The sequence below is a fragment of the Sinocyclocheilus grahami genome, unplaced genomic scaffold, assembly GCF_001515645.1.
Source record: "Sinocyclocheilus grahami isolate Dianchi unplaced genomic scaffold, SAMN03320097.WGS_v1.1 scaffold1985.1, whole genome shotgun sequence".
NCBI lineage: Eukaryota > Metazoa > Chordata > Actinopteri > Cypriniformes > Cyprinidae > Sinocyclocheilus > Sinocyclocheilus grahami.
This window is the reverse complement of record NW_015507164.1, coordinates 43,215-61,951: the sequence shown is the minus strand read 5'-3', so window position 1 is coordinate 61,951 and position 18,737 is coordinate 43,215. Positions and strand designations below refer to the sequence as shown.

General features: G+C 36.6%; 1 protein-coding gene across 1 annotated transcript in view; it reads right to left on the bottom strand.

Annotated features, from left to right (window-relative positions):
* The window catches only part of LOC107573623 (PHD finger protein 14), an 80,900-nt gene that overhangs the window by 47,046 nt on the left and 15,117 nt on the right, over positions 1-18,737 (bottom strand). The window contains exons 5-10 of the mRNA XM_016260047.1: positions 14,460-14,619; positions 12,673-12,784; positions 10,817-10,954; positions 5,947-6,093; positions 5,579-5,849; positions 3,970-4,076 (exon numbers count right to left, since the gene is read on the bottom strand). Coding sequence (XP_016115533.1) covers positions 3,970-4,076; positions 5,579-5,849; positions 5,947-6,093; positions 10,817-10,954; positions 12,673-12,784; positions 14,460-14,619 — 935 coding nt within the window. The remainder of the gene's footprint in view (positions 1-3,969; positions 4,077-5,578; positions 5,850-5,946; positions 6,094-10,816; positions 10,955-12,672; positions 12,785-14,459; positions 14,620-18,737) is intronic.

Sequence of the window (18,737 nt, the reverse complement as noted above, 5' to 3'; positions counted from 1 at the left end):
GCACCTTTTAAACGTTTTGTCGCTGCATCAAAAGTGAGACAGCGATGTATGCGGCAGTTCAGATTGTTGCGGTTTTAGGTTATCATAAGGAAGTGTGGACTCTCATCTTCATTCCAGACAGGCATCTCATCAAATTCACTCTTCCTGGGTGTATCATAGTGATTAAAAAGGTGACAAAACACAGAGGACTGGCAATACCTTCTCAGTGACAAGCTCTCACTCTGAAGTCATGCTGTAAGTGTGTGTGGCCTTTCAGCCTGGGCTTTTTACCACTACACTAATTCTTCACATACGCACGCAGAATATGAATGAAATTGAGCAACGTTTAGCTCCAACAAAGAGGATAAACTTTTCGACAAACTTTTTGATTATTTTAAAACCCAGAATCCTAACAACACCTTTCACGGTTGCTGTTGCCAATGACATTTTTGTTTCGGTGCATATCCTGCTAAATGGCATTCTAAGCACAGACTGTTATTTAGACAAAAAGAGAGATCTACAGAACATTTTAGACTTTCACATTTTCGCACTCATTAAGTGACCATCACCCATGGCGACGCACCTTGGTGGTTTGGTTGCCATAGTGAGCAGGGGAGAGGTTGGTGGCTTTTAGCAACAGAGTCAAGGCTGAGTGCATGGCCAATGACAGGTCAATCAGTTAGCACAAATGAAAGAATTTCGCAAACAGGAGGCCCATTACAGCGAAGAGAATTACCTCAACGCTGTCTACCCTGTGGGGTGCTGCCTACAATCTAGATTTCTTTCAATCACAGCTCATTACCCAGGTGCAAAAAATCCAGGGAGAAGATTTTTTGCTCTCTTTCCACTCTTTCCACTGTGAAGTCAAAAACGAATTCTGCGAACAATACGCTCACGCCGCTAGATCCACATGATATGTCTCAGTACCCAAAACGTCTACAACATAAAGCAAAACTGTGAAAGATGTCTATTAGCCAAAGAGATGTCGACTCAAATCAATTAACACTTTATTAACTAAAGGTTAATAAGCTATAATGCACAATATAGCTTTCAAAATAAGAGTCTGATATACCGTGCAGACATAAATGTTCAAATTTACGGTCATTAATGCGCATTAATGGAAACTAAGCCGCAAAAAACTTGGATAGCTATAGTTATGCTTTTGATGTCACAATCACAAATGATGGTGTGCACTTTGCCAATAGTTCAAGTGAAAACATTAGCCAATTATTACAAAGGTAATTTCAGAGTAGCTGCTTTCATGTTAAGAGAATTAATTTTCTGAGCTGAATTTATCAGCAATTACTCCAGTCTTCAGTGTCACATGATTCTTCAGAAATCATTCCAATAAGCTGATTTGCTGCTCAAGAAACATTTCTTATTATAAATGCTGAAAAAGTTGTGCTGCTTAATATTTTTGTGAAAATCATGTTACTTTTTTTGCAGGATTAAGTTTGAAAAGATATAGTATATATATCTTTTCAAACAGTATAACAGCAAATAACAGAATTGTTTTAAAATCAGTTGTAACACTGTGACTGTTTACTGCCACTTTTGATCAATGTAATACTTAAGTTGTGCTGCTTAATATTTTTGTGAAAATCATGTTACTTTTTTTGCAGGATTAAGTTTGAAAAGATATAGTATATATCTAAATAAATAATGTTAAAAAAGGATAACAGAAACAAATAAATGGATCAATGTTTTAAAATTATATTCTATTTATTATCCTATATAAGATACTTAAATTCACTTTAAAAATGTAAAAAAAAAGATATGTAAATTAAATAGCCATTTAAACGCACTTTAAAAGGACACACTCTGCACTTACATACAGTAGTCTTAAAGGTACAGTAACAAAAACAGCATCTTCAATCTAAAGGTCACTGAGTGGGTAGAAAATAGTTACAGCAAACTAAAAAAAAAAACTTTAATTTTAAGATACGAAATACGGCATTACACTTCCTGTGTTTACATCTGTCTCTTTCACACACACACAGTTGTGGCATTTCGCCATGTAGGGGCCACTCCAGACAGTAGATAAGCGTCAGGCAGGCGTTTGATAAAGACGATGATGAGAGGAAACAGTGGAGAGGTGAAGTTATTATGGGTATGTGAAATGAAACTACAGAGAGCCGCCTCTTATCTCCGCTGTCTGTGAAGATGAGGCTCCACGTGGGGAGCTTGAGCTAACATTTAAAACCAGCTCCTCTCTAACACACACTCCAGATTAATACTGACAGCTCAGTGGGGACTAACACATAATAATGCAATTATTTATACAGTTGCATATCATTAATTTTAATGGCATTTACAAAATTAAATTAATAAGCTATATAAGCTCAAGCTATATACAGTGGTCCCTACAAGTATTTGGACACTTAAACGGACAGTTCACCCAAAAACACAAATTCATTATTTAATGTTTCTGCCAACACACACAAGAAGATATTTTGTAGAAAACTGGGCTTCAAACAATATTGGACCCCATTTACTTTCATTGTAAACACCAAAAAAGTAATTTTTCAAAATATCTTCTGTTGTGTTTCATAGAAGAAGGAAATGTGTCCATTTCTAGTTGAATATTTACTGGATTATGCTAAAATATTGTAAATATTACATGGTTATGTGATAAATTGTTACTGAATTTACAGCACAAACAACAATATATTGAGATATACCATTACTGTTGTATAAAATTACTCATACCTGTTATAGAAAATGTATAGCTACAGTGACAAACACCTGACACTAACACATTAGCATTTTCTCATTGGCGACGCAAATGCACTGGTTTCCAAAAATTCAACGTTAAAAATATCAAACCAAACAATCACACTATGTAGCATACTATATAATTCAGGATTGTTACATATAATTTCCAGATGACTCAGGACCTGCCTTAGACACAACTTTTGTGAATAAGCAGTCAGCTTTCCACAGATGTTGATTTTCATCGGGAGGCCGGCATTGTGCTAATGCATGTTGAGTGCCATAATTAACAACACACACTCCATTAATACCGCTTAATACATGTGGCGCAGAAAGAATGGACGCCACATTAACTCCTCCAACTTTCTCTCCTCGCTTTCATCGCTTTTTTCCTCATTGGGCCAAATAAAAAACACCATCTACACAAATCTGCTTCAAGGGATCATGTTTAGGAGTATTGAGGGTAGGAGGCAAATAAATAAAACAGCACAGAACATTAGTTGCTGTTATACCAGGGGTTTTGAAAATTTTATTTTTTATTTAGTTTTTAAATTTTTGTTAGTTTAATTGCTCATAAATATATTTTTATTTTGATTATTTTGTATTTTTGGAACGGTAGTTGGTTGGTTTGCACAAACAATTTTTTTCTTTTCTTTTTTTTTGGTACTTTCTATTTTTTGCTGTTGTTAATTGTTTATTGTTTTTGTTAAAAAACAAAAATTTCAACAAATTAAAATGAAAACTAAAAACATTAATTAACTATACTACAATGGTATAAGTAATACTAAAATAACACAGTTAGCAGCAGAACACACTGGTAATGTTTTTCTCTATGCCATTTTATTGCATTTCCATTTATAGCTTCAGTTTAATTTAATTAGGTCTACTGCAAAATGTTTATTTTTTTATTTAGCAAATACTATTCACTGCCAGTTTTCGTAATCTTATTTTTTATTAACAAAAATAACCTTGTATTATACAAGATTCCTGCTTTTTTTATTATTCCTCTCTGCAGATGGTCCAACACAAAGTAGCTTGAAAGGAGACTTTCACAGTTGAATAGTAAATGGAAAGACTAACACATAATTGGCATTATTTAGTAGCTGTTCAGGAGCTTTTCAACACGCTTCTGGGATAATATTCCTGCAGCGCTTCATTATTTCCTGATGTGCGTGCCTCTGCTTAAGCACCAATGGTCAACAATTGTGCTACTACTGACAAGCAATAAAGTACAAAACAGATGCTAGTTAGAGCCTGGAGTGCCAACAGTAGACAGACCTTGTTGTACTCCATGTGCAGTTTCTCCTGCTCACTCTCCAGCTTGTCTTTAAGGTTCTTCTGCTCCACGATGTTGTCCTGAATCTGAATCATCCTCATGTTCCGCTCTGAATACCAACAGACATGAACAAATCGATACTGAGATTGCTATCAGAGTACAGGGAAAAAGTATATCAAAGGAAGATTGAGGGAGAAAGTACCAAAAAGAGCAATGTTAAGAGAAAAAGAGGGAGAGAAAGTGCGTTGACAGAGGATAGGCCTCCTGCTGGAACCTAATGGAGTGTGTGCCCAAGGTTACTCCACAAATCTGCTCTTAACATCACTCATTTGGAGGGCAAGTGCCTAGCTGCAAGGCTACAGAGCGGGATGCCTGTCTTGCGCTCACTGTCTGATACCGCCTGCTGTATTGCAGGCAGATTCATGTATGTTAGGGACAGTAAGTCACATGCTACAAATGCATCAATGCTTGTTTTAGCCATTAAAATGAAAAAAAAAAATAAAAAAAAAGGAGGCAGACAATATTATCATAAGTGGGTTGATAAATGTTGATTGTCAAAAAATAGATCATAGACCTGATGTGTTATCAGGGCTTGACAATACGGACTGGCTCTGGGCCAGCGTCAAAGACACTCGGGACAGTTGACAGAATTGTGATGTGTTTTCAAGTCTTACCAAATTTAAACATTGAAGTGATTTTAAATAATTCAAGTGCAAAAAGACGCAAAAGAGAACTCTGCTGTACCAAATTGATTTCTCTTTCACATCTTTATGTGCTTGAACATACACACATAAAAAATTTTTTTTAAAAGTCACACTGCCCCTCTTGGCGGGTATCCTCAAACAATGTTGTTTATTTTTAAAGTGAAAGTAAAAGCTGAGAAAGAAACCACATGTGTATCAGTATATTGGATGTGTGCATTAGGCCTAATGTAGCTGCTGCTGTCTGTATCATTAATGTTAATGATGATCATTAATGATAATCAAGCAAACAAGACAAAGAGAAAATCCCTCCGCGCTGTTGACTGAATAATGTTTGTAACTTTAAAAAGCATTCATCTATATAGTGAAGACTGCAGTGTTTTTACATTTGACTGTTTATGTCATCAGTATCTTTGTTCTATTGTATTTATTTGTGCTATTACTTGTCATTTGTTTAGTTGTTCTTATTTTACTTTTGACTGTTTACCTGTCTTTAAATAAATAGTTCACCCAAAAATTTAAGTTTACTGAAAATGTACCTCAACCTCAGGGCATCCAAGATGTTAAGTTAAAAATGTCTTGATGGATTTGTTTATTACAGACTTGACAAGACATTCATTGATGGACAGCAGTCGTGGTGGAATACTTGTGGATTATTGTAATGGTTTTTATCAGCTCTTTAGACTCTCATTCTGACGGCACCCATTCACTGCAGAGGATCCAATGATGAGCAAATGATGTAAAGCTGAACAAACAAACTCATCTACATCTTGAATGGCCTGAGGGTTAGTCAATTTCTGCCAAATGTTTTGGGTGAACTACTTTATATTAGTTAAACTAGGTTTCGCTGTGGTACCAAAAAATTGGAATACAGAACTGTGAAATTTGAGAACTGTTTCAAACCACCTACCTAGGTAGTAGTTAACAAAGTCTGCCGTGAGGGCAGGCTGCTTATGTTTACGCCGTCCGTCCACACTTGCGCTGGTATCGGATGTGTCCACGGGGAAGATGTCTGTGCTGATACCCATGAGCTCGGCTTTACGCATCAGTTTACGGATGGCTGAAGCACTAGAGGTGAGCGGCCGGGGAAGCTTCTCTCGTGGCACCCATGCCTGCTGCCGAGTGTTTCGAGACAGCTCTGCTTTCGCTCTGTACTGCTGAAGCCGCGTGGTTATTCGAGCCTAGAGGTTGGGAAATCATAGGCATTCAAAATTAATGATGACTGATCTTGACTGTCTGATGTATGGAAGACAATATCTGCCTCAGAGTAAAGCGGACCTGAGCTTCAGGTGTGAGCTGCTTCTCCCTTTCCTGCAAAGACACTTTGCAGTAGGACTGCAGGGCCAGGTAATTCTTCCTTTTCCATTTCCTGTCAAAGCGGTCTGCATGCTGCTTGCAGTAGGCAAAGAATGGATCAGCAATGTCCTGTGGGTATAAGTGGATCATGATTTTAAATACAGACACCCACGAGACTTGAAATATAGCTTGATAAAAAAGACAAATTAGTGATGAACGACATGTTATTAATAATCGGTTTTATATTATATTTATTAATAATATAAAATGGATGGGTCCAATTAAAATTCTGACGATGAAATGCATACAGTACACTAGGGGTTGCACCGACTAATCGACTTCAATGCTCTGCCATGACACTTTAAGCTTGACGTCGACTAGTCGCTGATCCTATAGAGGGCGCAACAGAATAAGAAATCTTTGAAGGACTTCCACATTCCACATAACTGTTTCCAAACAGTTCAAATGACAAATAAATGCATACCCTGAAAGCACTCCACAAGACATGTGTGATTATATTACTGGATGCTGGTAATTGAACAGGAGAATGCACGTTTTAAACAGCTTATTGTACAGGTACTTAAAGACAAAAGAACTGATAAAAAAAGCTGTTATAGAAGCAACAGCCATGCGGGCAGCACTGTGTCATATGCCATAGCTGTGCACAAGGTGTTTGTCACAGCTCCAGACTTATTTGTTAATTAATGACGTCATCAGCGACTAGTCGACTTCGACTCGACTTTCATCACATAAAAGTCGACTTCAAAAAATCAGAAGTCGTTCAACCCCTACAGTACACAGCCACTGTAAAATGGCAATAAACACAAATCTGTATTAAGGCAGCAAGCTACTAGACTGCTTGGCAACACAGTATATAGTAAAACACAGCCTCTCAAATCTAACTGCTTTATTTTTTTATTCTCTAAAACTTTTTCTTACCAAGTACCCTTTTATTGTGTAAAACTGATGATTAGCCTGGCCTATAACATTATGTGTAAAGCATCGTATTAATGCATTTACATAATTTATGATACCGTTCAAAATTTGGAGTCCGATTTTTCATTGAAAAAACATAATACATTTAATCAGCATGGATGCATTAAATTAATGCATTTATAACAAAGTATTTATATTTCAAATAAACGGTGTTCTATTGAACGTTCTTTTCAAAGAACCCACAAAAACATTCAGCAGCACTACCATTTTCAAAAATGATAAGAAATGTTTCTTGACCAGCAAATCAGCATATTAGAATGATTTCTAAATGATCATGTGACACTGAAGACAGGAGTAATGGCTGCTGAAATTTCAGCTTTGAAAACATTTTACTATACTGTTTTTATTTTTACTGTATTTTTGATCAAACAAATGCAGCCTTGGGAACATAAGATACTTCTTTCAAAAAAATAATAAAAATAAAAATCTTTCCGACCCCAAACTTTTGAATGATAGTGTATTTTCCAAAGCCATTATAATAAGGATTAATGTTCTGAGTCATACATGTACATCACATTTTATTTGTTACATAATATTTTATTTGTTACATAATATAAGCTATTCTGGTAGGGACAATGGAACAAGAAGCTGAATTTTTGCTTATTTAACTTGGTAGAAGTTAATTTAACTTCAAAATAATATGGCATTATTAATATGGTTTTTTTAATTTTGTTTAAAATTAGTATGAAATCTAACATAATTAGCAGACCCTCTACAGTACGGCTGTGGAACAATTCCTCCTGTTGAAGACCCAAACACTGGTCAACCTGTGTGTTCGAGACTGATTCGTAATTTGGCAATTCCTCAAATAACCAATAAACTGAAAGACACCAAAAAACAACAAACAAGAAAACTGTTTTCAATGAATACCTTCACTTTCTGTTGATCAAAACAAACGCAGATGTCTTGCAAAGTCAGTATTATTAAATAATCTACTGATGTCTAACGTGTCATCTGAAAGCATGAAAAAACAAAACCTTGGCTGTGGTGCAATACACAGTGTTTAATCTATTTCTTAAAATGCACACAACTTGGAGGAAGGTGAGAGAAGGGCTGAAGTCCTTAAGAACAATCTCTGAGTGATTTGATTAAGGCTATTTCAAGATATTTCCCTTTATCTTCAACTACCTCATTATTGTTAACGCGACAATTGTTGCAGGTTTCATTTTGAGTGCTTGTGTGCTCAGACACCTGATCATTCTAATGTACATTTTGATTATGGGGGAATGGGACTATCTTCTGAAATACAGGTTCACGCTTTCTGGCTGTTGGGATAATGATGCATAGTGCTCCAGATTTTTATAGACCATCAATGGCTGTGCATTCCCTGATAGCCATGATAAATAGGCGTTCACAAAATGTCTGTAAAAATTCCCCTCCCTTTTAAAGGACAAGTACATTTTGCAGAGAATGTGGGAGCTGATGCTGGGGGGCAAGACAATGACTGATATAAGGCTGGTGGGACTTTTCCAGGAATGGAAAGTGACTGCAGATCTGCCTTTCTCAGAAACAGCCTTCTATGGAAGGGGAGGGAACCTTAGAACAATGTCAGCCTATTTCAGCAGTTTCAAATCTCTGACGTTAGCAGCAAGTTTCTCTCACTGAGCTCACATCTCCTCATCACAAGCATAGCATTTCACCCCCTCCCTCGAGGGCAGATGGAAGCACAGCCATTTTCCGACATCCACAGAATAATTTAGGCTTAAGGTGTCTCGCCGGATGCTATCAGCCCACTCACCTGTTGATATGAGGCCCTTTGCACAGCTGACTGGATTAAGTGGATTGCAGAGAGTAGGCACTTTTCGCCAGTGTTTATCTGCGCTGAACGCCACCATCATATGCTTCTCCAATATGGACTGCATATTTGAGCCACGAGGCTGATGGTCTGTGACCACGACCTGGGATGGGAATTTGTTCAGCTGGATGACCTCGTGCTCTGAGTCCTCTCTCTATGCTTACAGGTATCTGTTTGATAAACTCCCGCATTTGAAGATCAAACGTGCATGTGAAAAATGTGTTGACAGAGAATCGGAATCTTCCTAAAGGAACAGTTCACCAAAAAAAAAATTGCCATTTGCTGAATTGTACTCACCCCCAGGCCGTCCAAGATGGATGATGAGTTTGTTTCTTCATTGGAACCGATTTGGAGAAGTTTAGCATTACATACCTTGCTCACCAATGAATCATCTGCAGTGAATGGGTGCCGTTAGAATGAAAGCAAACAGCTGATAAAAACAACATAATCCAAAAGTAACCCGCACGACTCCAGTCCATCAATTACCATCTTGTAAAGTGAGAAACTGCGTGTTTGTAAGAAACAAATCCATCATTAAGACGTTTTAATTTTAAACCGTTGATTCTGGCCAAAATGAGAGTCTGTAATCCATAATAATGCTTCCTCCAGTGAAAAAGTCCATCCCCTGTTGTCCTCTCACATAACAATCCATCAAGAAATTTGCACAAGACATAAATTGACGGACTGGAGTGGTGTGGATTACTTGTGGATTATTGTGATGTTTTTATCAGCTGTTCTGACTCTCATTCTAATGGCACCCATTCACTGCAGAGGATCTACTGATGAGCAGTTGATGTAATGCTAAAATTCTCCAAATTTTTTTCGATGAAAAAATACAACTTTTATACCACATACAAGTCAAATGGACCATTTTTATGATATCTTCATGATGATGATTTTGTCATTTTAGAGCTTGGATACCCCAGTCCTCATCCATTTTCTTTACAGCAAAAAGAGAAGCCAGAATATTCTTTAAAAATGCACTTTAAGTGTTCAACAGAAGGTGGTCAGTTCAATAGGTTTTAGAACAAATGTGGGTGAGAAGTAAAAAAATCAGTATTTGCGTTGAAATGGATTTGAGGAATATATATAAATATACACAGTATCTCACAGAAATGAGTACACTCCTCACATTTTTGTAAATATTTTATTATATCTTTTCATGTGACAACACTGAAGAAATGACACTTTGCTACAATGTAAAGTAGTGAGTGTACAGCTTGTATAACAGTGTAAATTTGCTGTCCCCTCAAAATAATTAAACACACAGCCATTAATGTCTAAACCGCTGGCCACAAAAGTGAGTACACCCCTAAATATATATGTCCAAATTGGGCCCAATTAGCCATTTTCTCTCCCCGGTGTCATGTGACTCATTAGTGTTACAAGGTCTCGGGTGTGAATGGGGAGCAGGTGTGTTAAATTTATATATATATATATATATATATATATATATATATATATATATATATATATATGTGACCCTGGACCACAAAACCAGTCCATTTTTAGAAATTGAGATGTATACATCATCTGGATAAATAAGCTTTATATTGATGTATGGTTTGTTAGGATAGGACAATATTTGGCTGAGATAAAACTATTTGAAAATCTGGAATCCGAGTGTGCAAAAAATATTGAGAAAATCGCCTTTAAATTTGTCCAAATAAAGTTCTTAGCAATGCATATAACGAACCATGAATATTTTTACAGTAGGAATTTTACAAAATATCTTCATGGAACATGATCTTTTCTTAATATCCTATTGATTTTTGGCATTAAAGAAAAATCAATAATTGTGACCCATACAATGTATTTTTGGCTATTTCTACAAATATACCCCAGCGACTTAAGACACACATATATATATATATATATGTATTTTTTTTTTATTATTTTTTTTTTATTGAGGAAAAAATCCTTGAAAGAGGTGGATGAGAGCTGGAATATTAAAAGCATGCCACTGAACGTTACAAAGCTGGCATCACAACAATGCAACTGTGGTGAAGTTGGATAAAAACATCAAATAATGTAGAGAAAAGAGGATCACCACACACTTACCTCTTCCGCAGCAGCTTCAGACAGCAGCCCTTCTCGTTGAGCACACGTAACGTGGAAGAATGAGCGGCACATTCCGGCATCACAACTGATGCAAACGCCTGTGCGAGCAAAGCGTGCATCCTCACACAAACTGCACTCCTGTAAACCATTAACAGGCTATTGTGACAACAGCAAATGTCAGAAAACTATAACGTACTAAGAAAAACATGACAGGGAAAACTTTCTAGCATTTGCTGACTTCAAATATTATTACTTTCCTACTAATGACTTCGAATTATTTCTATTTTTGCAGTCAAGAAAGAAAGGTAAACTGAAAGCTGATTGTGTAACACAGCTTGAATATGGAAAAAAGATATGTAAACACCATTATAATAATCCCACATTCATTTACAGTATAGTTCTATATTTAAGATAAGGTGGACAACGAGTCTCTAAAAGCCCATTTGACTTTCTCCAATTACTGGAGTTCAAAATTAAAATAATAATAGCCTTTCTCTAGGAGTAATTTATTTTCACATGTACTGCACAAACCATTAAAGAAAGACTTTCAAGTGCTTCTAAAGTAATTTGCTTCCCAGTAAAAGGAACCTCTTCTGACTTACTGACACATAAAATAATGTCAGATAGAGTAAATGTCAAAATGTCTAGTCGACAGAAATTCTTGGGAGGGAAGTGAAAGATGCCCTTTGCTCAAAGAAGGAAGTCAGCACTTCACATCTTTTATCAGAAATGTATTTTGTTTTTTAAATAAAGTGTCAAAAAAAAAGAACACGAAAAAAAGAAAATGGGTTTTCCAGCAATTTACATTTGTTTGAATAATATCTAGGATGCACCAATTAATCAGTGATTTTATTGATTGTTTTCAGTTGATTTTCATAAATCTGTGATAATCTGACAAACTAAAAACAGTTAATTTATGTTTTATTAATATACATTTGTACATATATTATACCAGTGAAACATATACACTACCAGTGAAGTTTTTTGTTTTTTTAATAAATTAATACTTTTATTCAGCAAGGATGGATTAAATTGATCAAAAGTGTCAAGTGAACCCATTTATAATGTTACAAAATATTTACATTTCAAATAAATGCTGTTCTTTTGAACTTTCATTAAAAAATGTTCAAAAAACAACTATTGGGTTTCCACAGATATATTAAGCAATGCAACTGTTTTTAACAATGTTTGTTAAATGATTCTTGAGAAAATGTTTTAAAAATGTTTCTTGAGCACCAAATAAGCATATTAGAATGATTTCTGAAAGATCATGTGACAGTGACACTGAAGACTGCTTACCATCATATCACATTAACATTAAAATATCACGTTACCATTAAAATATAATTGTAAGTTGCAAAATTTCAAAATATTACTACAACTTAAAAGTTCTGTTTTTACTGTATTTCTATTTAAATAAATGCAGTCATGGTGAGAGTAAGTGTTATGTATGTTTCATTTAGAATTTCACAGTATGGTGCATTTTGCTGCAGAAGAAAAAATTACATAAATGTTAGTAACTGGATCAGTATATGTCTTCAACCCTGCTCCTGGGGACCCACTGTCCAGCAAAGTTTATTTCCAACCTGCTTCAGCACACCTGGCCTCTGACTTTTCAAGTGATCCTGAAGACCTTGATTAGCTGGTTCAGGTGTGTTTGATTAGGGTTGGAGCTGAACTCTGCAGGAAAGTGGGTCCCCCAGGAGCAGGGTTGAAGATCTATGGTATTGGCTGATTATAGTGTTCAAATACCGATTATCACATCGGCTTACCACTATTAATAACCTGTTCTTGAGGTAATGTTATTTTATTTTTATTTTTTTAGCTGTATGTCATTAGTAACTTTTGATACTTGCCTTTGCTCCATACTTTGAGTAGTTCATCTCTGTGAGCGTTACAGGCCGCAGCTTGTCAATATCTCCAAATGCGACCCCTGGAACATAAAGGGCACACACCACGTGCACCCACCTTCAGCAGAACAAAGCAAAGTTGAGCATTCATTCATAATATCTATTTTTACGTAACAGTTATCATAGTATACGGACAGTTCCTTATTCACATTATGTGCTGAATAAATCATATGATTGTAATTACATTCATTCAGAGGTCCACCGTTAGCAGAACAAAGCAGCATCTAGTTAATGGACTACTATTCACTCTTCCTTTAATAACTGCTATAACCCTTAAGCCATTCAGAAGAGGAAATACTCAGTTACAGGTTCAAATGTACTCTAACTTGACCATTTGTTGTGACAGAATTTCAAATGCAGATTTTAGGAAGGAGAATCCGAAGTCCAATATAAAGATATCCATCTTTGGTGAGCGCACGCTCCACACTTTAATTTGCTGTGTTTTTCATGCTCTAGTGAAGTAGCAAATTTGGGTGCAGGCGGGCTGAGGAGCACTATCAGTGATAACGTGGCTTGAGTCTTCACGCTTCAGACGACTGTCTCTTCCTCTTCCTCTCTCTCAGCCCCATCCCTCCCTCCTAGCCAAATCCACCACTTTTTCTCTCCTTCACTCATCCTGCACATACCTGTGCCTCTTCAAGTTTTTCACTTATTTAGCATTTTTCCAGCATCTTAGCTCAGAGGGTGGCATAAAACCTTCAACTAGGGATGCGCCGATCCGATATTCATATCGGGTATCGGCTCCGATAGTGCAATTTTTCTCGGATCGAGTATCGGTCAGAGAGGGCCGATCCAAATCAGAGATTTTTATTTATTTTTTCTCTCGATTGTGCGAATTATTCTGTGTTACTTCTGAAGCCATACGATAGCTTAATGTGAGCTACATATGAATATGTAAGTCCTTACATTAAAGTTCACACAAACTCTTTTCTCCACTGTGGCTGTCAGTCATTCGTTCAGCCTTTAAACCCTGGTCACGTTCGGTCACAGCAGTCCGGTAAAGCAGTCCGGTAAAGCTCTCTCCAAGATCATTCTGTGTTCCCATTATACTTGATTTGTAAATACAGGTCTATGATTTTGCAAAAAGGACTTTATCTTCTTGCCGGAGTTTAATGTTGTTTTGTTACTTACTACCGGGTGTCAGTGAGAACAAAACACGGGCGTAGAAGAGACTATAAATTGTTTTTAACGTGTAACCGAAATTTAAAACTGTTAAAAGAAAGGCTCAATAACTATTGCACAGATATAATACACTACGCATCAATTTCTCTTCCCTTTGTGCTTTGCAGTTTTTACTGCCGAATTATCCACTAACCTAGTTTATGATACATTTTTGTCTTAGATTATAAATATACATATATTTTTTCATATTTATTGTTTATTTTATTTTTCTTTATAATTAAGTAGTCTGTATCTAGTAGATTGTGAAAGAATGAGTATCAGTTCCACACACAGAGATATATAAATTCTAAATGTATTTAAATGAGGGGAAAAAAACTTCACTGGTATCGGATCGGTATCGGTATCTGTATCGGCCAATACCGAACCCTAGGTACTGGAATCGGTATCGGAGGCGAAAAAGGCGGATCGGAGCATCCCTACCTTCAACGGATATACAACAATTAAAGGAGTAACTCAAACATGAAAAGGTGTGACGGGGGTGGCTGTGCCTTTAATGAGTGTGCTAATGATGATAAAACGTAATATCAGACCAAGCATCGGTTAAAACTCACCTCCCCGCATCAGTTTCTTTGAAGATGCCGTCCTGACTGGGACAGAGTTCGCAGCTGGGTGTGACGCCATTCTTGCACGCGTCACAGAACCACGGTTCTGTCGAGTTCTCCGAGGCTGAGCTCATGATAGAGTCACTTTCACCATCGACACCATAACAACCTGAGGAAAAAAAAGAAAGAAATATCAATCTGAATTAATGAAATGAATGTTGAGTATTTCATATTACTGAGGGCTCAGTTCTTCTTGTAAAGTTGTTACAATATAACCTATTCACAATCATAAATACTGAATCTGTGCAGTACATGCATAAATATGCATATACAAATTTTCAAATATTGAAAATATGTGTGCCTCTTAATATTTCCGGGTTTTTTTTCCAGGATTCTTTGATGAATAGCAAATTCAAAAGAACAATTTATTTAAAAATAGAAATCTCAAATCTTTTGATGTATTGATAAACTAAATATAGTTTGTTTGTTTCTCTTTTTTTCCTCAAAATGTTCTTAAATTAAATGTCACGATACAAGGTAATGTTAACTGGATGGCAATCATGGCATAGTTGAGGCTGTGGTGAAATAGCAAAAATCACTTCACCTTGGAAGCATCAATAAGACTGGTTTAAAAATGTTATTATATTTCACCCATTTAATTTTTTTCTGGGAAAAAAAAAACGTAACATTTAACAAAAATGAAGAATGTAATAACATTTAATGAAAAAGTATTTTTTCTTTTTTAAGAAAACACAAAAAATGGTGGTGGCTTGGAAATGTGAGAATGTTAACATGGCACTTTAAAATCTAAACTACAGCAGAAAATATCCTAAGTGCTTAGCCGCCTGATGTAGCAACTGTGCATGGCAGAATGTCAAAAGAACAAAGAAATCTAGAGCGCAGAATGCTTTTGTTGCTAAACTTTTTCCAGACAAAGCTAATAATAAGGCCATTTGATCAAATGGTACCACCACAAGTCAAAGATTGAAGCATTGGGCCAACAAAAGCATTTCAATGCTGTCCCCTTAATTTCCTCAGGTTGCCAAGACAATTATTGTGCTGATCAGGTTACCATGACGCCTATTACACTCAGCAAACGTGCTCCATGCCACCAATAAGCGCGGCAATCAGCTCCTTCTCAACACTGCAGAGATAACGTTCCTGTTTCTAATACAGCAAATCTGCCCCCGGGCATTGGAGAAATGAAGAGAGAGACAAGCAAATAAAAGTTCAGGTACTTTGCATACTCCCCACAAAAGACCCAAACAGCAAAATGTGCAGAGAATGCTTAAGCATGGCTTTTCTCTGAGTTCCAACCAGCACGCTAAAACTTCTAGGTTTGTAGTGATAAACACAACAGAACTTGGGAGAGGTCGATATTAAAGCTCAGGGGGGGAAATTAAGGTGTGCAATTTTGTGAGGTAAAATATGTTGAGCTGGACAATTTATGTTTGCCAGAATCATCCAGGTCACTTTTTCCAAGAGCAAACACAGGTAACCTAAGTGCACGTGAAAAACACACAGCATTTCTCACCAGTGGGAGCAAATGTTAGGCTTTCATATTCTCATATATTCTCAGTCTTTTTTAACCAAGTGGTAATGGGTCCCATTACGAAGCCCAGGCTGACTTTATGTTTTTAAAGAAAGGTAGTATGGGAACACTGCTGGCAACAGTTGGGTGCGTATTACTGACTGGGCTTTGAACCATAGGGCTGGAGCTTGCAATGATCAGTTTGCTGGTTTAACGGACTTACTGCTGAACCGTCAAGCAAATCTCAGATGTTTCTTTTGAACTCAGATACAAAGCTGGACCTGCTAAACCACAGGCTGCGGCTAATATGAGCTAAGCTGGAAAAAAGTGATGACTATAGGAGAGCTTCATAATCCCTGAGGAGAAGATTATCCTTGTCAGAAATGAGGAGCTTGGCAGTTAAAGAGCAACCCGGGGAAGGGTGGTGACAAAATCAAGAGGAACACTTTTAAGATGTAATGGAGGAAGGTTCAAGATTGGCTTCAGAATGAGTTAACAGGCTAGGCTGCTGTGTGTATGTGTCAGAATACGACTGAAATCAGACAATGAGGCAAAGACTGCCGGTACTATGTGTAGTGTGTGTGTGTTCTTCAACAACCTATTTGTTAGGTGTTCAACTTTACTCTCATGATGTGCAAACAATGACGGGTATGCAATAATTTATCTGCACACTATAAAAATGAAATTGAGTTGGTTTATTTGCATCTCTAATAACCTAAGGGAACAAATTAACTTGATTACAGTTCTGACTTCAAGCAAATGATTCCTTGCAGTGTTCGTGATCGTGAGAATGTCCATTCTAGCTCAATAATAATAAAAATAAATAAATACAATCATATATATATATATATATATATATAACCCCAAACTAAATAATAGTGTATTCTTTTAAGTAAAATGTACATAATTTCAGCTAAATAATAAGTTGTCTAAAATGTTAGGCAAACCACCAGAAAACAAGGAAAGTGTGTGGCTATGCTATACTTATGGCTATAAACAATGTTTTAAAGTTTATTGGCCAACTCTATCCACTTCACACAGATGCTTTATTCTCAAAAAAAATATTTTCAGGGGTAATTAACAACTACAACTTTTACTCCATATTGAACCCAGAATATTCCTTTAATATTAAGTCCTTTGACTCTTTCTGTCTTTGTCAAATGATTGAGTGAACGTTCAGCACAGCGATGTATTTCAATTATATTCACTCTGTTTCTTCCCTAAATGCTAATATTTTTCATCCTGGATGAAGTAGATTTATTCAATAGCTCAAATATTAGCCAAGTCAGCATGCAAAGCAGGAGCACAGAGAGGAACAACAGAATCGAGTTGGGGGGTGGGGGGGGTACATGAATGAATGAATAAGGCCAATTAGAGCCCACAGACCTGGTAGATGAGAAAGAGAGAGAGGGGGGGAAAAGATAACGTAAAAGCTACGAATGGCAGCTGCCTTGATGTAAATCAGCAAAACTGATTCACAGTTACTAAAAAAAGCCTTTTGAAAACCAGCACTCTCTCTTTCACAAAACAATACAATCATTTTCATAACCAGCAATGCGTGGAATAAATCATTTCCTCTTTAAGAGGCGAGTGAAAAAAAATAAAATTAAACGCATACAAGTGAAAAAAATTAAAGGTTCTATCAAACCAGATAACATTTTAATTGAATACTTGTATTCTGTGAAGCTGGTTTTGTACTGGGATGAAACCAATGTGATTCAGCTGTTATTCAGCAAGGCACCTTTTTAAGAACAAAGGCTTGAATTTGCTTAATACATTGGTTTTATTTAGCAGTGTTTGAAATGTTTTGTTCCAATAGTCAATGAAAGTCAAAATAGTTTTCACTACTCCAGCATGTAGCCTAGCTATTGAACACATTACATACTTCCCCTCTGCATATTATAAAGCATACAATTTTCAGACTGTCATTAGTTTACAATATTTTACAAGCACATCATTTTTATTTAAACCAAATCAAACTATACAGTTCAACAACTGAAGGAACAACCATCCCTGAAGCACCCCGGGGTTAAGGGCATTTCTAAAGAGCACAACGGTAAAATGTTTTTAGGTCCTTATCACATCCTTTCCAATGGATTCAAGTCAGGACTTTGCCTGGGCAACTTTAAGACTTTAAAACTGATTATTTTTAGCCATTCAGATGTGATCTGGATTCTGTGTTTTGGATAATTGTCCTCCAGCACCACCCAATTGAACTTTACCTTCAGGTGACGCACAGATGGTTAGATATTCTCAGTTTTGAGTCTTTTGACTATATTTTGGGACACTGAGACTCATTCCAAGAACAATTGAAACCATTTAGTGACAAAAAGCAAACCAAAGAAGAAATCCAAATACCTTTTCACCACACTGTAGCTTACTCTAGCCAAGACTCACTAGTCCTAAAGTGTAATTTTAGCATTTTGGTACCTTGTAAACCCACAGGCACACCACCTGAGGCAAAGACTGTGCCGCAACCCAGCCTAGGGTAACATGCATCGCCGGTTCATTGTGATGATACAATCCTCCTTGAAGGCAAGCTGAAACTTGGACAGGAAGCAAGGGAACAGCGCTTATGGTCTGAGGACTGGAAGATCAGATAGAGCAAGGGAGGAACATGTTTTTAACCTTGAGCAAAATACTTAACCTGAAATAATTTAGCAATTACCCATCTGTACAAAGGGATAATGTGAGCTCTTCTGCCCGGTGCACCAGTGTGAAAATACATGTGCAAAGTGGTTTCAATACATCCTGCT